At 40.3% G+C, this 23980-nt stretch overlaps 2 protein-coding genes across 21 annotated transcripts in view; one reads left to right on the top strand and one right to left on the bottom strand.

The window, feature by feature from the left end:
- The window catches only part of nacc1b (nucleus accumbens associated 1, BEN and BTB (POZ) domain containing b), a 303884-nt gene that overhangs the window by 88240 nt on the left and 191664 nt on the right, over positions 1–23980 (bottom strand). The window contains exon 10 of one of the 2 annotated variants that reach the window (XM_074631189.1): positions 11674–12164. The exons of the other annotated variant lie outside the window; for it this stretch is intronic. The gene's annotated coding sequence lies outside the window, so the exon portion shown is untranslated. Of the gene's footprint in view, positions 1–11673; positions 12165–23980 lie in introns of those variants that run through there. 2 annotated transcript variants of the gene reach the window in all.
- cacna1ab (calcium channel, voltage-dependent, P/Q type, alpha 1A subunit, b) overlaps positions 1–23980 on the top strand; it is a 257077-nt gene that overhangs the window by 140312 nt on the left and 92785 nt on the right. For 18 of the 19 annotated variants that reach the window (XM_074631184.1, XM_074631174.1, XM_074631170.1 and 15 more), the window contains 13 exons: positions 6407–6498; positions 7392–7544; positions 7736–7923; positions 11437–11540; positions 13406–13521; positions 13654–13698; positions 15182–15274; positions 15614–15811; positions 18353–18465; positions 20020–20132; positions 21343–21474; positions 21590–21662; positions 23692–23812. In XM_074631184.1, coding sequence (XP_074487285.1) covers positions 6407–6498; positions 7392–7544; positions 7736–7923; positions 11437–11540; positions 13406–13521; positions 13654–13698; positions 15182–15274; positions 15614–15811; positions 18353–18465; positions 20020–20132; positions 21343–21474; positions 21590–21662; positions 23692–23812 — 1541 coding nt within the window. The remainder of the gene's footprint in view (positions 1–6406; positions 6499–7391; positions 7545–7735; positions 7924–11436; positions 11541–13405; positions 13522–13653; positions 13699–15181; positions 15275–15613; positions 15812–18352; positions 18466–20019; positions 20133–21342; positions 21475–21589; positions 21663–23691; positions 23813–23980) is intronic. The other variant, XM_074631168.1, reaches the window with a different exon arrangement.

Below are 23980 nucleotides of genomic sequence, written 5' to 3'. Positions count from 1 at the left end.
TGATATGCAAGATACAAAAATAGAGCACACACTGTCTATCACAGCACAGTTTAACCAGTGTGTCTCTGTGTGCTTTACAGGTTGATTGTTAGGTGTTTCCCGGGAGTGAAAGCTTCTGTCATCACTGTCCAAACACCTTCTCCCTCTGCAGATAAAACTCTCCCTCTGTCTTCCTCTCTGGAGTCTCTCTCTCTCTTTGGGGTTTCTCTCTCTCTCTCCCTCTCTCTCTCTCTCTCTCAGCAGTTGAATCTCACAGTTTTGACACACAGGACTATCACTCTCTTTCAATCTGCTCACTATTTCTCTCACTCTCTGTCTCTCGGGGGATGATCCATCTCTTCCCTCCGCGCCTGCAGCCTGCAGCCTGTTTCATCAGGGACTCTCATCTCTACTGTTGTCTAATAGCTGGAAGGACAAACTCTGTCATGTGTGTTTGTAGATACAGTATAGGTTAGATGTAAATTAATAGATGTGACGTGTTCTAATGACTCGCCATCAAAGAGTATAGAAGCAAAGAGACGGCTAGATGGTGCTGCGGTTTTGGACTGAAAACACCAATGAGTCTGTGGCCATGGATGTATAAAGAGACGTCTGTAAATCACATTGCTAAAAGTTGTAAAATGAACTAATACCTGAATCCAGAGTTATTTTCCTCGGCATAGTGAACGTGCATCAGACCCACGGGACTGCACCGCCCTGCACGCTCATATGACATATCGGCTTCTGCCAGCTTCCTACTAGCTTCAGGGCGATGCAAGTGAGGCGTCGCATCGCCCTGTCTGGGTTTATTTCACAACAATAAACGGCTCGCTGTACATTATCCCTGATGTGTCGGTCTAGAATGAACCAACAAAACAAAGATTCTGGTTGAATTTCGAAAATTAGAGCTCCCAAGTGAATAATGGTGCCTTCAAATGTGGTCGTGTTTACCGTGTTGACCAGAAGAGTGATATGTGGTAGTCTTGTGGTATTCACGACCTCGTAGGTGGAACGTTTCTGAAATCTCCGAGTTCACGAGTTGTGACGTTTGTCGACGTTGTCAGAAATAGCGAGGCCTTGGAAGTTCATTTTTCGGTGCATAATAAGTTCATATATTGTAATTTTAGTTGTATATTGTAATTCTTTGTAATTATATAATGATAATAATCTGTCATTATGTCTTTGCATTTCCTGCATTATGTTACCCACTCGTTAGCTTGCTAAATTGTTAGCCTCTATGGTTTCTAGACGCCGACATTAGTATCGCCGTTGCTTAGCAGCGGTGTTCTTCCTGACTTGAACGCCGAGCATATCGTGTACACGACTTCCCATGACATGAACACGAGCTCATGAGCTTCAATTGAATGCACCATGAATCATGCTTTCAATCATGGCTAATCTCATAATTGTTCATTTATATTGCAGACAATGATTTTATTTATTTTAAATTTTGCCTGAACTTAATATGTAAAGTTCTTCTTTAACATCTTTATGGTTTGAGAGCGACAGCGGTTCTTGCCTTATTTTCAGGGTGGGTTTATATATATACAGTCACCTTTTACACTTATGAAACAATCTTTAAAACCTGACATTGTTTATGTCTACCACAACACAGTTTATTTAAGGTTACAAGGGCAAAAATTGCATTTCAAGATTATAAATTTGTTTTTAAAGCTTTGATTAATGCTTTCTTTTTGTCTCCTATTCAATCGTGGTACCTCACCACTCTTAGAAGGATGATAATATTAAATAAAATGTATAAGATAGAATGGTAATAGTGATAATAATAATCTTAAGTCATTCCATATCCTTATCCAGCCTCTTGCCATTCTCTCCTTCTCTGCTACTCTCAGTTGTTTTCTTCCTCTCCTTCCATTTAACTCTTCTATCTGCTCCTCCGTCACACTCATGTTGTTGTTCCACTGTCTCGTAACACCCCTCCACGCCCCTCCCCCTCCATCCCATCCCTCCATCCCTCCATCCCTCCATCCCTCCATTCCTCCATCCCTCCATCCCTCCATCCCTCCATCCCCATCACAACCGGCAGCACCGTCGCTGCTCCCTCTACCGGCCGCCTCGCTGCACTGTGTGGGCAGGTTCATCCGTTGCCAGGGGTGACTACATCCTGGAGGTTCGGGCTGTCTGGCAGTAGCGGATGGTTGCCGTCTCGCACGGATGAATATTGAAGTTCTGCATTCGCCCTCGAATGAGATGTGAAAAAAAAAAGAAGCAGTGAAATGGGACAAACGTAAACGGAGAGCAAAAGGAGAGAAAATGAATGACAGGGAGACGGAAGAAATCAGAATTTAGATTCAAGACATCAAAACAGACCCTTTGCTCTCTTGCTGCATCCATCTACTCACTCACCCATGCATAAATCCAACTCTCTGAATCCGAAAATACATCTGATGCTTTAATGGTAACAAATAGTAACAAGATACAGAAAAGAAACATATTAAAGAGTCAAAATTACAAATGATTTAATTGTGAAAGCCAAGATTGCATTAAAAATAGGGCCGCACAATTAATCAAATCTTAATCACGATCACAATTTTGGCTTCCCACAATTAAATGAACATGATCACCTGAGATATTGACATTTAAAATGCGTGTTTATGATTAAATTAAGAGCATAAAATTAATAATCTTGCTCCTATTGTTGCTAATTTTGCTCTTGAAGTGCACCAAATTGAAGCATTTCACTTTAAAATGTAGCTTACAAAGGGGTAGGGTGAATATTCCTGTATTTTATCATATTGCAACACATATATAGCAGAAAAAAATATTGCATTGTCCGTTTTTTCCAACATTGTTCAGCGCTAATTTGTACATTAACAGGGATGTAGCACAGTATGGAAGTTAAAACAGTGTTCTGTTTATTTTAATGTGAAAGTGCAATAAAATGTTGTCGCTAAAAATCAATGAATAATTGGGATAAATAATCTGGATTATTATTTTGGCCATAATCATGCAGCCCTAATTCAAAAAGTTACTTAACAGATAAATGAGAATATCTGAGAATTACATTTTTTAAAAAGTCGATTTTAAGATCAAACGACACCAGTGGGTCACATGCAGATTTGGTTATCGCCCTGTCGTGTGATTTACTCAGAGACCATGTCGGACTCTAATCTATACGTGTGTCCTGTTGGATCTTTACTGGGCCTGAGGCTGTTTGCTTTTTTTTTTTTGCTGAGCTCCGGTGTTTTCAGGTCTGCAGCGTGGCCTTTAGCCGTGGCAGTTAAAAAGCCATTGAGGGAATGAGGGGCTTGGCTGCCGGTACCGTGTCTGTTAATAAATGACTTCTTACTGGAATTAGCAACCGACCTGGAGAGAGATGGAGGAGGGGAGGGATGGAGGAGGGTGGAGGTGAAGATGGAGGAGGATGGAGGGAGGTAAAGATGCCACATTTTGAAAATGTAGCTCAATTCATTTTCACTTGATTTGCCCCTCTTGCTGTTTATTTTTTACATCTCTGAATTTCCGTTTCTTGTTCATTTTCTTGGCTCTTCTCTCTTCCTGTAGCCGTTAGGGTTATATAGTGTTGCTATAAGTGGTATGCACAATTCATTATCAGGTAGGGCTGCAACTAACGATTATTTTCACTTCCATGCATATACTGGAGGGTTTGCACATCTAAATACAGTTTACTCACCATTTGAATTGAGAACACCCACCTTTCTCAGGTGAAATACATTGTTAGCTGTAAAAGAGATGTCCTGTCACCAAATCCAAATTCAATTTGGGTGCGTGTATGGTAGGGCTGTCGCAATAACCGCAATATTGCAATACTGCGCTATTGACAGGAGGAGATGCCAAGTTACTCTATGCTACTAACGGTAGCAGCGTGACGAGGTGCTGAGCGTCTATTCTGAGCTGAGCGCTGCACGTTTGGTGTTTTCTTTCTGGTTGCCGAGAGTTGGAAAAATGTTCAACTTTGAGTAATAGTGCCTTCAAATGGGGTCGTGTTCACCGTGTTCACAGCTTGGGCCCATGTGTCGTATTCACAACCTTGTAAGTGGAAAGTTTCTGAAAGCTCCGAGTTCACGACTTGTGACGTGTTTGTTGACGTTGTCAGGAATGACGGCGGCCGGGGGAAGTTCATTTTTCGGTGCATAATAAGTTAATATATTGTAACTTTAATCGTATATTGTTTTTCTTCGTAATTTCATAATAGGACTGAGGAAAATGTTGATATTCCCAACGGCCTCATCTTTTTCCTCTGTCATTATGTTACCCACTTGCTAAGCTTGCTAAATTGTTAGCCTCAGTGGCTTCTAGACGCCGACAGTAACGTTAATGTTGCCGTTGTTTATTAGCGCCCAGCATATCGTTTACACGACTTCCCGTGTTGTAAACACAAGCTCACGAGTTTCATTTAAAGACACCAATAGCCTAACTATAAAGTTTATTTAAATAGCAGCGGGTTAAATGAAGTAACTTGAAAAGGAAAGGTAAACATATTGCATATCATGCTGTTGAGTTAATTATCTCCGCAGGGTAAATTCCTTCAACGCGACAGCCCTAGTGTATGGACACAAGCAAAGGAAGTGACCAATCAAAATGACTTTGGTATATGATTATATGATGTCACTGTTATAAAATGACTTGGTATTGAAGTTAAAAGAGCAGAAAATATAAATCTATTGTGTTTTTTTATCAACGGTTGTTTTGTGTTCTAATGATGTCTGAGTTAAGGCCAAAGTCTGTCCTTGTATTGTGCTCCTCCCCTTCATTTCTCTCCTCTTCCTCCTCCTCCTCATCCTCCTCTTCCTCAGAACATCCCTTCTCTACGCCCCCACACTTCCCCCTCCTCCTCGTGTTGGACAGACCCGGCCTGCCGCCCCCGTATGAGACACAGCGTGGAATTTTCCAACCTGTCTCTGGCTGACTTTACACCCGAGCTTCACACACACACACACACACACACACTATAGACACATAGTACAGCGCCGTCAGAGCAGGAGGCGTGTCTCTGAAGTCATGACAAAGACGTGTAGTAGTGCCGTCATACTGGGACTGAATCACTGACTCAATCAGTCCTGTTGTAATGTAGCTTTAGTCATAAGGTACACGTTTTAGTTTGATTTTAAATTGGGTGGAAACCTACAGTTTGTGACCGTCATGTGCCGTGATCTGACCACGCAGTGTTGATAATGGCGCTGCAGAATCACGATTCTTTTTTCAGTTATAACACAAATTTAAATACAGTAGTTTTCACAAGACTTTTGTGAAGCAATCCCCACTCGAGGTCCACTTTCTCTCTTGTTCTGGAGCCCTTGACCGCATCACATAATCATAATAATCATTGTAATCAGCAGATTGAATTTGCTCAATCTACAGGTAGCAAGTTACATCATCTCATCAGCTTAAAACTCGTCCTAGTTCACTGAGGGTGTGCTGCAGATCTGTTGTATGGAGGACGGAACCATCCAAAATAAATTAATAAATAAATGATCCCATAAATCAATAAATATGTCATTAAATGTAGCAAAATTATTATTTATGTTTTAAATTTATTTTTATTTATTTATCTTTGTATTAATAACCTTATTTATATATATTTTTATTTGTTTTCTGTACATTCCTTTGTCACTTCTAACTCCTCAATACTGACGTTTTTTTCAGGTGTGAATCTTGACATGAAAACTGTACATGGTTATCTGGTTTTAGCAAGTGATTTTGATTAGCGCTGCTACTAAATATACTTTATATATATATGTATACATATATATATATATATTTATATATATATATGTATACATATATATATATGATATTTATATATATATATATATATATTTATACATATATATATGATATATTTATATATATTTATATATATGTATATATATTTATATATATGCATATATATATATTATATTATTATATAATATATAATATATTATTTTCATTGTCGATTAATCTGTCAATTATTTTCTCGCTTAATGGGTTAATTTTTCGGTCTATAAATTGTCAGAAAATGTTGAAAAATGTTTCCCATAGTCCAAGATGACGTCCTCAAATGTCTTGTTTTGTCCACAACTGAGACATATTCAGTTTTCTGTCATAGAGGAGTAAATAAAACAAAAAGTATTCTCATTTATAAAGCTGGAATAAGAGAATTTTGACTTTTTTTAAAAAAAAGATCACTCAAATCAATGAATTGATTATCAAAATAGTTGGTGATTAATTCAATAGTTGACAACTAATCAATTATTTTTTGCAGCTCTAATTTTGATGTGATGACATTCATTCATCTTTGCTCAGCAGACTAAACACGCCAGCGTCAGTAGTTTACTGCTGAAGCAATGCGTTAGAGACGAGCGTGTGACGAGGCACGAGATGATTTTGAAAGTTCTATCCTGTTAAAGTGATGTTGCTCTCCGTTTTCTCTCCCTCCCTCTGGCTCTCTCTCTCTCTGCAGTATTTTGTCGTCAGTGGGGTCTCAGCTTGACCTGAGGACACTACGAGCCGTCAGAGTGCTGCGACCACTGAAACTGGTGTCTGGGATTCCCAGTAAGTGCTGTGCTGTGTGTTTCTCTGTGTGCCCTGTATGCCTGTATGCCCTGTCATAATATTGTTAATAGTGTGATGTTACTGTATACCACTTTTTGCTTTTTACTCCTCAAACTACGGCATTGATATTACGACGATATTGTAGGGTTGGTGCTTTTACAAAATATTTACACAATGACATTTTGGATAAATAATCATCAGTAATGTGGATATAATGTAATAAATGTAAAAGACAAATAATAGAACAGCTAGAATAGTCTGGTAAGTTCAGAAAATTATATCACTTTACTGTACTGTTGCCTTTAAAAAGAGGAAAAGACAACACTAATGCCATATCACGATTTTACGAGAGCCAAAATCTAAGACGATATATAGTAGGGGTGGGAAAAAAAAATCTATTTACTTATGTATCGCGATTTGCTAACTCTGTCATGGACAGGAAACGTTATAGTATTGCAGTAAGGTGCGGTCGAGCCGGCCGTCGCTCTCATCTCCGTGGTCAAATGGGCCGACGCTACAACTGTAGATCACTCATATACTGACATTTATGTTAAATGCATTCAAACGGCCCGATGGAGCTGACCATGGATGGATAAAGAGAACGGAGCTGACGGGAGAGATTACTTAAAAATCGCAATACATATTGAATCGGCACCTAAGTATCGTGATGGTATCGAATCGGGAGATAGGTGTATATATATATATATATATATATATATAATATGTTTGACTTGTGAACAGTGCATTTTCAATGGCTTGAAATAAATGACCTCAAATCAGTCCACTATAACCAGTACAAACCAGTTTGCCTTATGAATGCAGCCTCCATGCTATATTCAGATGCATCGTTGATTGATTATACTACAAACTCCTCTTCTGATTGTGTCCTCCAGGCCTGCAGGTGGTGCTCAAGTCCATTATGAAGGCTATGATCCCCCTGCTGCAGATCGGCCTGCTGTTGTTCGTGGCCATCCTCATGTTCGCCATCATCGGCCTGGAGTTCTACATGGGGAAGTTCCACACTACCTGCTACGACAAAGTCACACGTAAGAAGAAGAAGAAAAAAACAAACAGCCACACAGTAGTAGAATAAAGCGAGTCGCACGTGGCCGAACTTTTGTGTTTTTAAAAATCCTCAAGCAGTGTGTACAATTTAGTGACATATTGATCGTTAAAAGTTTGCTTTCTGATCCAAAATGAATTTACTGTAATGGTGGATGTTTCTGTCTCTGATCAGGAGAGGTAGTGGACGAGTTACCGTGTGGCACAGAGTTGCCGTCGCGGTTGTGTCCCAACGGCACGGTGTGCGAAGGTCGCTGGATTGGACCCAACTACGGCATCACCCAGTTCGACAACATCCTGTTCGCCGTGCTCACCGTCTTCCAGTGCATCACCATGGAGGGATGGACAGAGATGCTCTACTATGTAAGTTAGCCCGTCCAGTGGGCCAAACTTTGCTTTAAATATCAATACAGCGATGTTTGCATTAGAAGGAAGCAAGCAGAAGTGAAAGTCAACCTTCAGATGCACAAACTTGTTCGTTTCTCATCGCGATTCAAAAGATCCGAGAGAAGCTGGGAGGAAATGAGACACAGGATTGAAAGTGAACATTAAAAGCGACACGTTCTAACTTGTAAAACTGAATGAAACGTCACGTTTTGAACACAAACAAAAAGGCTTCTTTAGGTTTAGGCAACAAAACTACTACTTCTTTAGGTTAGGCAATAAAACTACAACTTCTTTAGGTTTAGGCAATAAAACTACAACTTCTTTAGGTTTAGACAACAAAACTACAACTTCTTTAGGTTAGGCAATAAAACTACAACTTCTTTAGGTTAGGCAATAAAACTACAACTTCTTTAGGTTTAGGCAATAAAACTACAACTTCTTTAGGTTTAGGCAATAAAACTACAACTTCTTTAGGTTAGGCAATAAAACTACAACTTTAGGTTAGGCAATAAAACTACAACTTCTTTAGGTTTAGACAACAAAACTACAACTTAGTTAGGTTAGACAATAAAACTACAACTTCTTTAGGTTTAGGCACAAAAAACACTTGGTTAAGTTTCGGGGAAAACATTGTGTTTTGTGTTAAAATAACTACGAACACAAACACGCAGACTGCACATTAGACATTGACGGTTTCACACATGCGAACGCCGGTCTCCTGGGTGTAAACTCTGTGTTCTGTGTCCCATCTATTGTCCCCGACCTCCACCCACCCAGTTTCACACTGTCTGTACCACAGCGCCTGACTTCTGCTCCTGTCATAATTACTACTGTCGCTATAGGGCCGGTTAACGGTTAATAATTGATTAACGAGGGTCGGTTATCGGTTAAGAAAAGTTTTAAAAATTAGCATCCCTAATGTGAATTGATGATAAAACCTACTAGTGGGTGTAGTAGGACCCTATTGACCCACATCTATGGGGCTTATAGCAACTGATAACGCCTATTTAATAGCCTGACAACAGTCTAATCGGCACAGTGGAAAATCTGGGGTTTAACCTGAGTCAGGCCATACAACAAAGATAGTAATCATATCACAACCATACATGGTCAGAAGTAAACAGCTGATATTAAATCATAATAACTATAATTATATATATATTTGTTTTTATCACGCTGGTATCGGATCAGTACTCGGTATCGGCCGATACCGCAAGTTTAGGCATCAGGAAGGACAGAATGGTATGGGAACATCTCTAGATATTGGTCGCTCGTTCTGCTATCCATGCCGACTGAATGCTTTTTAGCCCCCTGAAGGACTCGTGGGGGCGGGGGGGTGTGGGGGTTGGTGATTGGCTTGAATTTCATTCAGCTAAATGAGGCATAAAGTAGTTTTTGAGATTTGATTCAAAACACCATTTATTTGTCCAAAACCCATTTTCCACATCCCCACCACCACCCCTCTCTCTCTCTTTATCACTCTCTGACTTCCTTTATCCGTCTTCTCATCTGTCCTTTTCCTGCCTTCGGAGTCGCTCTCCCTCCCTCCCTCTCCGCCTCCTTCTCTTCCACTCTCTATTCTGGTCCGTCTCGCTCTATATTTAACATCTTTTCTGATGGATGGAGGCTGACTTCCACACTCACACAGGCAGTGAGGAGGAAACCAATGAAAGTTTAATAGAGAACGGGGCTGCTCGCACTAGCTGTACCATGCAGAATATAAAACCTAACACATGCACGCAGTACTCCGGCAGCAAGATAATAATCAGCTGATAGTTCCATTTAGGCGTTACACGTGTAACAGAAACACAATATCCTCCAGTAACCTGATTTCTCTGATTGTCAGCTGGGTTTGTTTAGCGAATGGAGGAAGTGACACAGTGTAGACACACAACCAGCGTTTGTGAAAGCAGGAGATGCTGTAACGGAACACCACACATGCTGTGTGTCTCTATGTTGTCGTCTCTGCATTCAGGTCAGGCTTTAAGATAGTGTCACTCATATACATACTTCAGCTCTCCTTGGTACTTGTGCAGAACAGATAAAGTTACCAACATATATCAGTCCATCGCTGTGCCTTCAGATGTCTTTTACGAAACCGCTTCAAATACCGGCGTTTTGAAACCGACGCACGGAAGCACCCTTTAGCAACAGTACGAGATAAAACAGGCTTTTAACTAAACCCGCCCACTTCGTTATTCGATTATTAACCAACAAGATTAGTGCGTCCGATGCAGCGGTGCGCCAGCTGAGTCCCCAGATCACCCGTCCAGGAGAGATAACAACCACGGTGCTGCGGTATTGTCGTGGACACACCAGTAAGTTTAGCTGCGAGGTTGTCAGCTGTGTGTCTGCCTGGCGTAACGATAGATAGTAACTTTATTGCACCCGAGGGAAATTAGAAACTGCTCATCCCAGACGGGACTCGAACCCCCCTGGCTTAGGAGGCCAGTGCCTTATCCATTAGGCCACTGGGGCTATGTAACGATAGCGATTGTCCGACAGACCGTGTCTGTTTGGTTTGTGCTACGTTAGAAGCTGTAGCGTTGCCGGTGGCTTCCTGCTCTCCGTTGTCATGGTACGTGTCCACAGGGGCGTTTTTTATCGCGAGGGGACGCGACGCTTCCCAACATTGGACGCTTGGTGTGCTGTCCCTAGAAACAAGGCACTCGGCTCCTGATTGGACGAACGCTTTCCCGCCGTTGGCTGCTGCTCCCAGCTTTCAAACCGGAACCAGTCTGGAGGCTCGTTTGGAAACTTTCTTCTCTTATTTCACGTAAATAGTTCACTGAAATGTGTTTCTGAGAACATTTGAGGCGAGAAATAATCCATGCAGTTGCTGAATCTGTCTTTAATTTGGATCGACAACGTTTATTTTAAAAGATTATCGGGAGTTTTGAGAGGCGGCGAGTCGCGTCGGACGCCTGTGATTTGCATAAAGTAGACGAGCCCTCAACTTTATGAAAATGAGGAGCGGGCGTCGTGACGCCTAGTCTCTCGAATCGCGACGCCACGCTACCAGAATGCATTACGCGGCTGCTTACATAGACAATGAATGGGGAGCGTGAAAAGCACGGAGCCTGTGGACACGTACCGTTACACACATACGGTCTGCCAGCGCGGCATAACTTTACAAGTGTCCGACAGACCGTGTGTGTGTGGCGGCGGTGAGTGTGGAGTTGTCGGTGGCGTTACAGCTGTGAATGTAGCTGTAGCAGTGTGTGTACAGTTTATAACTCCTCAGCTCAAGACCCGAGCCGACAAGGTGAGCTGTTAAGGTGGACCAGCTTTCCTCTTTTAAGTGACAAGCCGCTCATCTGAGTTTTGCTTTATAGCTATTTTTTAATACTTCTTTTAACTGATTCATCGGTTAAAATGTTTAATGTCGTTTAACGGGTTAAACGGTTAATTATTAACGTACACATTTTGATATATTAGATGAGTAATAACATGTCTGTCTGTGTGTCTGTCCCTGTTTCTCTCCTGCAGAGTAATGATGTGGAGGGCAGTGCCTGGAACTGGATGTACTACATCCCCCTCATCATCATCGGCTCCTTCTTCATGCTCAACCTAGTGCTGGGTGTACTCTCAGGGTGAGCCCTTCTGTGTGACTGCGGACACTTGCGGCCATTTTCACTCAGTTAAAGGGACTCTCTGTAACAAGAAATTGCTTGTTAACAGTGACACCTGTGGCCATTAAGGGTGCTTTCACATCACCCGAATCCGAGTGCACTTGTCCTCCAAAGTCCAGTTCAATTGATAGGTTTGAACGCTCTGTAGCGTACTCGGGCACGGTTCGGCGATCCGTACCCGAGTCCACTTGAAGAGGTGGTCTGGAGTACGGATCATGTGGACTCGGGTACGGTTCACATCAGGTGTGAAAGCCAACCGTACCGAAACACGGAAGTGGACCGCTATGTAACGCGAGTAACGTTAGCAGTTAGCAAGTAGTTTTGAAAGGGCAGGCTTTTTTCAACGCCGCCGGTCTCCTCCGAAATCTGTATACATATAAAACTGTTTCACGTCTACAGTATGTCTGTATCTGCTGCGGCATCATGCACCGATCTCATCCTCTGAACTGCACGGCCGTGGATGATACAGCAGGAAGGCAGGCGAGAGGTTCCTTATAATATAAACAATAGGCGCTGGGGTTGAGTGATGTTTGTTATTTTATTTAGCTGATTTAATGGTCTGTCTGCGAAGAACGAGACGCTCAGCTGCTCAGCGGGCAGAAAGAGAGAGAGACGGGGTGGGGGGGTAGACGACGTGTAGAGTCGTCCTACTTTCAAATCAAACTCGGTGAAATAAGAGTTTATTTCAACCAAACCAGAGTTGGTGATTGTTGGAAAGACTAACGACGACAGTATTGGTGAGTGCTCCGCTACTAATAACAGCTGATCTCAACATAAACAATGATGACGCAAGTGTACTCGGGTCCGGAACAACTTTACTAATGTGAAAGCTGAGCGGAGAGGGGGGGCAATCGGACTCCGGCACGGTACGGATCAATCGTACCTAGTGTGAAAAAGCCCTATGTAAACGACAGTCAGCGTGCTGCTGCTCCCACTTCCGACAATCACAAGACTGAACGTGATTGTTAGCATCATGTTGATTAACGTTAACAGCTAAAGGCACAGTGTCACTCTAAATTTCACCTGCTTGGCAGTAATGTTAGCTGACCAAACGAGGTCTCTCATGAACCGATGTTGATCCTAGTGTTAACTTTTCCTGCTTCAGCCTCCCAACCATGGTCAGGAGACTTAGGGGAGACATCGTAGTTTTGGTCTCCTGAGTCGATGACGTTACTCTCTGCGGAGTTAACCGCCGTCACTCCACTCAGCAGCAGGAAAACAAGACACGTTTCTGCACAAACTGCAACTTCCACTGCACATTCACTGGATATTCTCAGAGCTAAACTAACTCTCTTCTTCTCCGCTGCTCGCTCGTTTTCTCACACACTCACCGCCGCTCCCTCTCTCTTGCTTCACCACTCACTTCCAACATTAATTTTCGCCCAAACGTCGGTCACGCTCCTGTTTGGTAAGACAGGAATGATATAACTGTGGTTTCGGGCTGGTTGATTGTTGGCGTTAGTGGACTACATTTCTAACCGAACGTTAGCTACGGCTAAGGCATCGCGAGTGCGCACGACGTAACATCCGTTGGATTTTCCCAGCCCGCATTCTTCACATTAAAAGCAGTCTACAGGCTGATAGAGGAAACCCAGAAAGCTGCGGAAGGTCTCATTTTTTAGGTTAGGTTACAACCTGTTCACACATTGGCATTAAAAAACAATTTAAAATGTTTATACGTGTAAAAAGTCCCTTTAAAAATAACCTCCTCTTACTTTTTCTTTTATATAATACTATATACATCTGTATGCTTTGTATAATTTATGTTTTTTGTATTGTTTGATCAAAATGAGCAAAATAAAACAGAAAACAAACGTTGCCCACAGTGAATTTGCCAAAGAGAGAGAGCGAGTGGAGAACAGGAGCGAGTTCCTCAAGCTGAGGCGACAGCAGCAGATTGAGAGAGAGCTCAACGGATACCTGGAGTGGATCTGCAAAGCAGGTCAGTGCACATCGTTAAACACTCAGACACACACACACACTCGTTCCCATGTATACTCATACTGTATACTCTATGTGGAAAAAAACAACTAAGTCCGAATGCAGTGTGCTAACAGCTTACCTTTTCTGACAGAAGAGGTGATTCTGGCTGAGGAGGACGGCACAGTGAACTTTGATGGTAATTATATTCTTCTTTTAATTATATGTACTGTAAGTGAGACAGAAAAAGAGTCAGGCTAATTACATTAGTGCGATCAGTAAAAGACAGAGCTACATAGAGAATAGAGATGGAGAAAATCAAGCAATCACACTGACCGCTTGTATCATGAGAAGACATCAAATTAGTACAAATATACAAGGATGCATGTCTTGTCTTTAATCAGCCGGGTCTCCTAAAAAATACGTTCCCATAAAATGAAACTGCTTTGTCAGTTACGTTTGGAGGGAAATGTATATTCTCTCGGATTACATTTGTTTTTGATGTTTCACAAATCTGTTTCTAAAACAAGCAAACACGGGACTTTGACCCAGGAGACCGGTGGTCATGTCCTGTGTGAAACCATAAGTAACATACTTATTTGAACCCAAATCATTATCTTTTACTAAACCTTTTACTAAGTAGTTTTGTGGCCTAATCATAATTGAAAATGCAGAGTTGTCATATGGGAACATCATTTTTAGAAGACAGGATATTTATTCCCCCAAAATGCCTCAAAAGCGCCACAAGTGGTTAAAACACTAACGTTCACATGCAGGTATCTAGAAATGTTGAGATGAATGAGATCATTTTTGGTTCAGAAACGTATCCATGGTTTGCAGAAACACACAATCAATGCCAACATTTTATTCTAGCGACTTGGTTGCTTCAACTTTTAGAGCCGCGAAGATTAATTGATTTATTTATATTAAATTAATCGGCAACTATTTTGAGTAAATTTGGAGATAAATGTCAAATTTCTCTGATTCCAGCTTCTTAAATGTGAATATTTTCTGGTGTCTTCACTCCTTTGGGAAATCAATATTTTTCACAATTTTCTGACATTTTACATATAAAAAAAACCCAGATTTATTTATCAGATTAATCAACAATGAAAATAATCATTATAGTTGCAGACAAAAACATCTGAAAAAAAAGATCTGAAAATCGTCCGAAAAAAAAGTCTGAAATAAAAGATCTGAAAAAATTTCTGAAAAAAAGTCTGAAAAATGTCCGAAACAAAAAAGTCTGAAAAAAAAAAACATCTGAAAAATGACGGACAAAAAAGTCTAAAAAAAAGTCTGAAAAAAAAGATCTGAAAAATGTCGGACAAAAAAGTCTGAAAAAATATCCGAAAAAAAAGATCTGAAAAAAGCCTGAAACAAAAGATCTGAAAAATGTCGGACAATAGAGGATACATAAGGATACCAGACACTGTAGAATACCAAAACAACTTGATACTCAATATATGACTAAAAATCTGAAAGCGCTGTTCTAGTGGGCTCAGGTTTTAGCTAACAATGCTAAGCAACTTCAGAATTGCTCAGTAAATGTAATTGTAAATGTGGGGTTTAGCACAATACCTGCAAGGGACAGACTGTGGGATGGGTAAGACAGTTACATTTGAGAAAGATTTAGATATACAGATGAAGACACAATCCTCTTTTGTTTTCCTCATTGCTAGGTTCGAGGCGAAGGCCAACCATCAAAACCAAAAACAACAAGACGGAGCTGCTGAACCCTGAGGAAGGAGAGGACAACATGGGAGATGCAGTCGGTAAGAAAAACACAGGGATGGATATGTGTATGCAGGGGATGGAGACATGTGAGGATAACAAACCTCTTACAAGGCACACCAGTAATTCCAGCTCTGTAACGTCATCTGTTCGGGTGAAAAGTTTGTCTTCTTTACCAGCAAACTGCAGCTTTGGTTTGATAAATGTGAGGCTTAGTAGTAAAAGAGTGGGCAACAAAGCTAAATAAGCCTTATGTCATCTTATGTTAATGATGAGCCTTATATCCTCTAAAGGGGGGGTGGTGATGTGTCCAAAAAAATAAATTAAATCAGTCAAACTTAAGTATAGGCTGTCATGTCTCCCTCCCTCTCCCCCCACAGGATTCGCCCGCTCCAGTATAAAGAACGGGGTAGACGGCTCTAATTACAGTAAAAGGGAGCGACGACTGCGATTCTTCATCCGCAAGATAGTGAAGACTCAGGCTTTCTATTGGACGGTGCTCTGCCTGGTGGGCCTCAACACCATGTGTGTGGCTGCGGTGCATTACAACCAGCCTGAGGCGCTTTCTGACTTCCTCTGTGAGTAAAAACACACATGAAACACTCACTTTACATGACGTACACATCCACACATACTGTGATTACATACTGTGACTGCTGATTACACTGTATTATTATGAAGTCTCAGGCTCTAGTTTGTGTTCTACACACAGTATCTCTTTATTAAATATGGCCATACCTCTACATTACCACGAACACCAGGAGCCAGTTGCATACAAATACATGTATGTAATCTTTTTCTTAAATATAACTTGAAGTCAGACTTGCTCTAGACACTTAAATATACCTGTTGCATGAAGCTTCACTTTGAGTGACTAATGAAAGACTGACTTAGATAGCCTGTCTCACAATGCATTATGGGTGGAATAAGACACGTCACAGAAGAGAAACGAAAAGACGGATGCAACAGCGACACCACACCAAGTATGGGAGAATATAACAGAAATCCAAAGGTTGTTAGAACCGTTAAAGATTAGCTAGTTCTGTAGAGAACAAATAATTAGTGTGTACAAAATAGTTTTATAATTTAGCTGATATGTAGCCAAAACCTGAGTTTGAAAAATGTCAATCTGAAAATGTCCAAAAAATATCTGAAAAAGAAAAGTTTGAAAATCTTTCGAAAAAAGTCAGAAAAATGTCTGAAAAAAAAAGATTTTCAGAAACAATTCAAGAATGTGGTAAAAGAATACCAAAAAGGTTATGGATAAACAGTTGAAATAGTTAGCTAACCGACCTTCTAACAGATTGTTGGCATAGCAACAAAACTCTCCCCTCAGGCTTAGCCAACTATTTCTACTGTTTATCCATTACCTTTAGCTGACTTTTAGCCGAGGAAGAGGTGGCTAACTTTCCTACCTCAAATGACCAACCTCAGTCTTAATATTTATGCAACAGACAGGTTTGCTCTAATTAGACTAGTCTAACCTGACAGTGTAAGACTAGTCGAAGGCCAAGACTAGTTTTAAACTAAGTTTATGCAGCTGGTCCTGGTCTACATCTGAAGCCACAATATTTCACAGTTGTGTCTCTGAACCCTTTTCAGTTGAATCACCGCTGCGTTCCTCCACACACACCTCGTCCCAACCTGAATCATCTCTTTACACTTCAGATCTCCTGTTTCCTCCTACACGTGCAAACAACGCATTTACAACGTTAACTCCTTTAAATAGCAGAAGCGTTGCATTTTCTCTACTCACTAGTCCGTCGTCACCTTCTTTTACATCTTCTCTCTGGTCTTTAGTCATAACTGTTTAGTTATACTAGATGAGCAAAAGAAAATGTTTATCTATTCTTCTTCTTTGTGGGGGAAGTTTGACAATATGATGCAAAGAAATACACTTAAAGGTTTGGAGTATGAGACGTAGAGATATTGTTCCTCTGCTCTGTTGTCTTTGATTGCACTGTCAGTAAAATCCAATATATTCAGCGTGAGCGTTGTAGCAGCAAATTGTTTAACATTGTTCAATAACTGTCAACCACAATAAGCAGAGAAAGACTTTGCAAGGAGTCGTAACTACTCACCCGTATCAGAGATATACTTCACATTGTGCTATATTCATTCTTGATATGCGTTCTGTAGATGAGATAGACGTGAGCAGACACTCAGACACACCGTGTTGTCTCTGGCTGCTGTCCAGTGTCATTAGCATATGAAGCTGTAGCTGCTGATGGAGTCCATTCATCACCACACTGTCATACACCGCTGGGCTTGCATCACTACTGACTTCCATTCATCTCTCTCTCCCTCTCTCTCTTTCCCTTACTCCTCTTTTTTCCCCCTCCCCTCTGTGCTCTGTATTTCCTCTACCTCCCTTCTTTGTTCAATCCCCTCTTTATCTCTCCATGACCTCACCTTCTTTCGTTTTCACCTTCCTCTGTCCTCCATTTAACGACTTCTGTCTCCTCATTCCTTACCCTCTCCTTCCTCCTTCCTTTCCTTCTGTCTCTCTCCTCCTTCCCTCCTTCCCTTCTCTTTCTCCTTCCTCCCTCCTTTCTTCCTTTCCTTCTCTCTTTGTCCACCCTCCTTTGCTCTTTTCCGTTTCTCTTTCTACTTCCTCCTTCCTTTCCTCCTTTCCTTCTCTTTCTCCTTCTTCCCTCCTTTCGTCCTTCCCATCTCTCTTTCTCCTCTCTCGCTCCTTTCTTCCTTTCCTTCTCTCTTTGTCCACCCTTCCTTTCCTCCTTTCCGTTTCTCTTTCTCCAACCTCCCTCCTTTCCTTCTCTTTCTCCTCCCTTCCTCCTTTCTTCCTTTCCTTCTCTCTTTGTCCACCCTTCCTTTCCTCCTTTCCGTTTCTCTTTCTCCAACCTCCCTCCTTTTCTCCTTTCCTTCTCTCCTTCTCCTTCCTCCTCCCTTTCCTCCTTTCCTTCTCTTTCTCCACCCTCCTCTCCTCCTTCCCTTCTCTCTTTCTCCTTCCTCCCTCCTTTCCTCCTTTCCTTTTCTTTCTCCACCCTCCTTTTCTTCCTTTCTCTCTTTCTCCTCCCCCCTCCATTTCCTCCTTTCCTTCTCCCTGTCTCCCTCCTTCCTATCTCCTTCCCTCCTCCCTGTCTCCTTGCTCCCTCCAGTCTATGCAGAGTTTATCTTCCTTGGTTTGTTCATGTCTGAGATGCTGATCAAGATGTATGGTCTGGGCATCCAGGTCTACCTCCACTCCTCATTCAACTGCTTCGACTGTGTGGTGAGTGCACACACACACACACACACACACACACACACACACACACACACATTGGTAACGATCAGGTTTTGATGACGAGTCCAACTCTCCATTTAATCAGAAGATTTTCCTCATGTTGCTCTGCGATAACTAAACAAAGAGCAGATTCAGCGCTGCGTTTGTCACCAGTAACACGTGAAAAACTGCATTCATTTATCACGCTGACATTGTTGCTGGTTACTTCATATTACATGCTGACACACAGTACATGGTAAAATGACACCATGTAATACTGTGTTCAGTCAATAGGCAGCGGATGGAGTTAGAGACTTGTGTTGTGGTCTCAGCCACAAAGTGTTTTTATTTGTTTGTTGTTTTTGAGTTAATTTTGATGATGATTCATCAAACATTAACAAGAAAAAGTCTGAAAAAGTCTGAAAAAAAGTCTGAAAAATGTCCGAAAAAAAGTCTGAAAAATATCCCAAAAATATCCTAAAAAAAAAGTTTGAAAGTTTTTTCGCAAAAAAATCTGAAAGAAAGTCTGAAAAAAATCCTAAAAAAAGTCTGAAAAATGTTTGAAAAATATCTGAAAAAAGTCAGACAAATGTCTTAAAAAAAAGTCTGAAAAAAGTCTGAAAAATGTAAAAAAAAAAAAAAAATCTAAATTCTGAAAAAAGTCTGAAAAATGTTTAAAAAAAAAAGAAAGTCTGAAAAATATCTGAAAAAAAAAGTTTGAAATTTTTTTCGCAAAAAAATCTGAAAGAAAGTCTGAAGAAAATCCTAAAAAAAGTCTGAAAAAAGTCTGAAAAATGTTTGAAAAATATCTGAAAAAATCTGAAAAATATCCGATAAAGTCTGAAAAATGTCCTTAAAAAATATCTGAAAAAAAAGTTTGAGATTTTTTCGCAAAAGTCAGAAAAAAAAGTCAGAAAAATGTCCTAAAAAAGTCTGTAAAAAATCTGAAAAATATCCGATAAAAAGTCTGAAAAATGTCCGAAAAATATCTGAAAAAAAAAGTTTGACATTTTTTAGAAAAAAAAGTCAGAAAAATGTTTGAAAAATGTTTAAAAAAAAGTCTGAAAAATATCCGAAAAAAGTCTGACAAATGTCTGAAAAATGTTTGAAAAATATTTGAAAGAAATCTGAATAAAATCTCAGTAAAATGTCCGAAAAATATCTGAAAAAAAAGTTTGAAATTCTTTCACAAAAAAGTCAGAAAAATGTCTTAAAAAAAAGTCTGAAAAAGTCTGAAAAATGTAAAAAAAAAAAAAAAAAAAGTCTGAAAAATATCCGAAAAAGTCTGACAAGTCTGAAAAATAAAAAAAATAAAAAAATCTGAAAAATGTTTGAAAAATATTTGAAAAAAATCTGAGTAAAATGTCCGAAAATATCTGAAAAAAAAAGTTTGAAATTTTTTCGGAAAAATTTCCTTAAAAAGTCTGAAAAATGTTTGAAAAATGTCAGAAAAAAAAGCCAGAAAAATGTCAGAAAAATAAGTTAGTCTGATAGATAGAAATACCATGGATGAACTCACCAGAACATGACTGTATCCCACCTGTGTGTGTGCATGTGCAGGTCATTGTGGGCAGTATCTTCGAGGTGATCTGGGCCACCATCAAACCAGGAACATCCTTTGGGATCAGTGTGTTACGAGCTCTGCGACTGCTCCGCATCTTCAAAGTCACCAAGTAAGCTGCTTTCTCTCACACACACACTCTTACATGCATGTCCACAAGCATGCACAAACGAGACAACGACGATAACGAGGATCATGGAGACAAACGAAGGTTGTGATACTGACATGAAAGAGATTTTGGTGCTTTAATTTTGACACTTTGACACTTCTTTGACGCTCCCTCCAGGAGAAGTCCTAATTGGGTTTGGCTCAGGCACATTGTTATTCCCTATACAGTTAGAACTGGACAAGAACTTAGTATGGCCTTAATGCCTGAGTGTTTTTTTGTGTTATTCGCACGTCAACATATTTTTTAGAACTGTTGTTTTTATCATGAATACTTTCACACAGGAAGCGACATAATTTTTTTCTGGAACAAGCGCCATATTGGACCTGGCAAGGCTGGCCTGTAACCCTATACAAGTCTTTTTTTCTGGATAAAAAGCACTATAACGTCTACATTTCTCAACTGATTTCAACGAGTCGTTATTATATCAAAGGGTTTATGATCTACATGGAGTAGAAAAATAAACGTTTGTTGAGAAATGTAGACGTTATAGTGCTTTTTATCCAGAAAAACAGCAGCTCCCCCGTTCACTTGTATCGGGTTACAGGCCAGCTTTGCCAGGTCCAATATGGCGCCCATGTTGACATAGATCCAGGAGTGGATGCGTCGTCTATGTATATACTGTTTGTCTATGTATATACTGTTTGTCTATGTATATACTGTATGTCTCTGGTTAGAGGGCTGTGTATTGATAAATCCACGGCGCTGTCCGTGGTGCTGAAGTAGCAGACGGATCTGTAAATGCGGATTTTCCTCGCCCTTCTGTCAGTTTTGTGTTGGATCTATAATATTCTCTAAACTTTATGGCTCTATAAATGGTATATGGTCTTTATATATAGCGTCTTTCTCGTCTTCCGACCACTCAAAGCGCTTTACACTACATGTCAGCATTCACCAACACATTCATTCACTGATGGCAGAGGCTGCCATGCAAGCTAACACACTCACATACCGTCGGGAGCAATTTGGGGTTCAGTATCTTGCCCAAGGACATCGTCACATTTGACATGCGGACTCGAGGAGCTGGGAATCGAACCACCGATCTCCCGATTAGTGGACCACCTGCTCTACCTCAATAAATTCAACACAATTTGCATAATTGTTTGCAACATTTGTTATCCCTGTGCTCAGTATATGCATCATTAATCCTCCTCAGGTACTGGGCTCCTCTTCGAAACCTGGTGGTTTCTCTGCTAAACTCCATGAAGTCCATCGTCAGTTTGCTGTTCCTCCTCTTCCTCTTCATTGTGGTCTTTGCCTTGCTGGGGATGCAGCTGTTTGGAGGACAGTCAGTATCAAACACAAACTAAAAAACAACTTCTCTGTATTGACTTTATGTTTCTGTTTTTCTTTGTGTTTGTGATCCTGATGTGATTTTCTTCTTTTCTTCTTCTTCTTCTCAGATTCAATTTTGACGGTGGAACCCCGTCCACTAACTTTGACACCTTTGCAGCAGCGATCATGACGGTGTTTCAGGTACGAAAGAGGAGAAAAGGTTTTGTGGTTATGTACAAAAATAATTGATGACATCATAAATTAGCCATGCTGTCCACTCTGAGCTAAGGCTGGACAATATGAAGGTATATACAGTATCGTCAAAACGATATCAAAATGTGTGTTTTTATTTTCTATATTGTTTCTATCGCGATATGGGCAAGGCTTATATTTATCTCTTTTTTTCTCTATAATTTCATTTAAAACTGTTGTGTTCATTTTAACATGAGAAAATACTCTATTAGTACTTTTAATTTGTCAAAGTTAACGTGATAACAACGCATTAACGCTAATTTGTTTTAACGGCACTAATATCTTTAATGCATTAACGCAACTTGCGATTTTTAGATTTTAGTGGGCTCAGTTTTAAAACCACTGGTATCATATGAAACTAGAAAAACCTAAAGAATCCATCGGTACCAACCATGTCATACTGCTTTGTTGGGAAGGAGGTTAAATAACGCTCCAAACTTACGCTAAATTTTGGCGAGGAAAAAACTGTCATGTCCATTTTCAAAGGGGTCCCTTGACCTCTGACCTCCAGATGTGTGAATGTAAATGGGTTCTATGGGTACCCACGAGTCTCCCCTTTACAGACATGCCCACTTTATGATAATCACATGCAGTTTGGGGCAAATCATAGTCAAGTCAGCACACTGACACACTGACAGCTGTTGTTGCCTGTTGGGCTGCAGTTTGACATGTTATAATCTGAGCATATTGTTTTATGCTAAATGCAGTACCTGTGAGGGTTTCTGGATCAATATCTGTCATTGTTTTGTGTTGTTAATTGATTTAAAATAATAAATATATACATACATTTACATAAAGCAGCATATTTGCCCACTCCCATGTTGATAAGAGTATTAAATACTTTAATCTCCCTTTAAGGTACATTTAGAACAGATAAAAATGTGCGATTAATCAGGATTAATTTAAATGTTTTAATCGACTGACAGCCCTACTATTTATGAATTGAATTTCCAGAAAACATGCTGTATTGTGATATGTATCGTTACGGAGATATGAAATGACCTATATCATGATAGATGGCCGTGTCGCCCAGCCACAGAGCACAGATTAACTTTTTAAAGTTCTGTAGAACCTGCTATGACTTTCTTTTACATATATAAAGTAATAGTTTATTCAGCGCCAGGAGAAATGGTTAAATTTGATAAACTCTGAACTATCCCTTTATTTAAATACATACTCAATCTCATATCAAAGTATATCATTAGTTTGGGTTTTATGCTGTATTAATGAAAGTTGAATTTATGCAGCTAAATACATTTTACAGTGTGGTTGAACGTTAGGTTCCAGTGAGTGACTGTATTTTACAAACAAGACTGTAAGCACACTCGTACACACTCGTACACACTCGTACACACTCCTGCGGGACAGCTGAAGCTCTTTTGGAGAGTGAAATTTAATGATGCCCATTGTTGTTGTGTCATCAGTCTGTCAGATGACTTGTTGGGTCCTGACTGCAGTCTGTCTCCATGTTCCTGTGTTCTCTCTGCTCAGATAGAGAAACGGCTTTTGTGAAGAGACGTTTGTGTTTCTTTGTTGTCTCTGAGTGAGTCAGAGTTACAGCTGTGTGCGCATGCGTGCGTGCGAGAAGCTTCATTCAGTTGAATTCTACTCAAAACATTTTCAATTTATTTCAATGTATTTTTTTCTCATGAATGCTATCGTCAGTAACGCAGCTTCATCTACAACAGATGATATGACGGTTCATTTAGTTTTTATCTGATTCTCATATGAGATTAATTTAGTACATCAGCTGACAGGAAGTAAAAATGGACCTAAGCTGTTGCATAGCAACGCAATTCTGTTGCAATGCATTAAAACGGAGCGTTTCAGACGGAGGGTGAATACAGGTATATTCAGACAGACAGGATGAGGAAAATAAAGTTTTGGGGTTTTTATTGAATCTTTTTTTTGTAAGATTTAATCCTTCATCTTCTTCTCAGTAATAAAATCTCTTCCACCTCTCGTGTTGTCTCTGTAGGTCCTGACAGGAGAGGACTGGAACATGGTGATGTACGACGGCATCGAGTCCCAGGGAGGAGTGAACGACAAAGGGATGATCTTCTCCATCTTCTTCATCGTCCTCACACTCTTCGGCAACTGTATCCTTCCTGCACGCTCACACATATATACACATACACACAACGTACAATACGCATGTATGTAAATATACTAAACAAACAGACACAGATGATGATGAACTCTAGACTCTCTTTTTCCTGTCCAAGACAATTCCACTTCCTCTCTTTCCTTTCCTTTCCTGCGTCCTC

The sequence above is a fragment of the Sebastes fasciatus genome, chromosome 3 (genome assembly GCF_043250625.1).
Source record: "Sebastes fasciatus isolate fSebFas1 chromosome 3, fSebFas1.pri, whole genome shotgun sequence".
In the NCBI taxonomy this organism is placed as follows: Eukaryota; Metazoa; Chordata; class Actinopteri; order Perciformes; family Sebastidae; genus Sebastes; species Sebastes fasciatus.
Note: the sequence above shows the minus strand (reverse complement) of the source record. Positions and strands in the feature narration are given on the sequence as shown.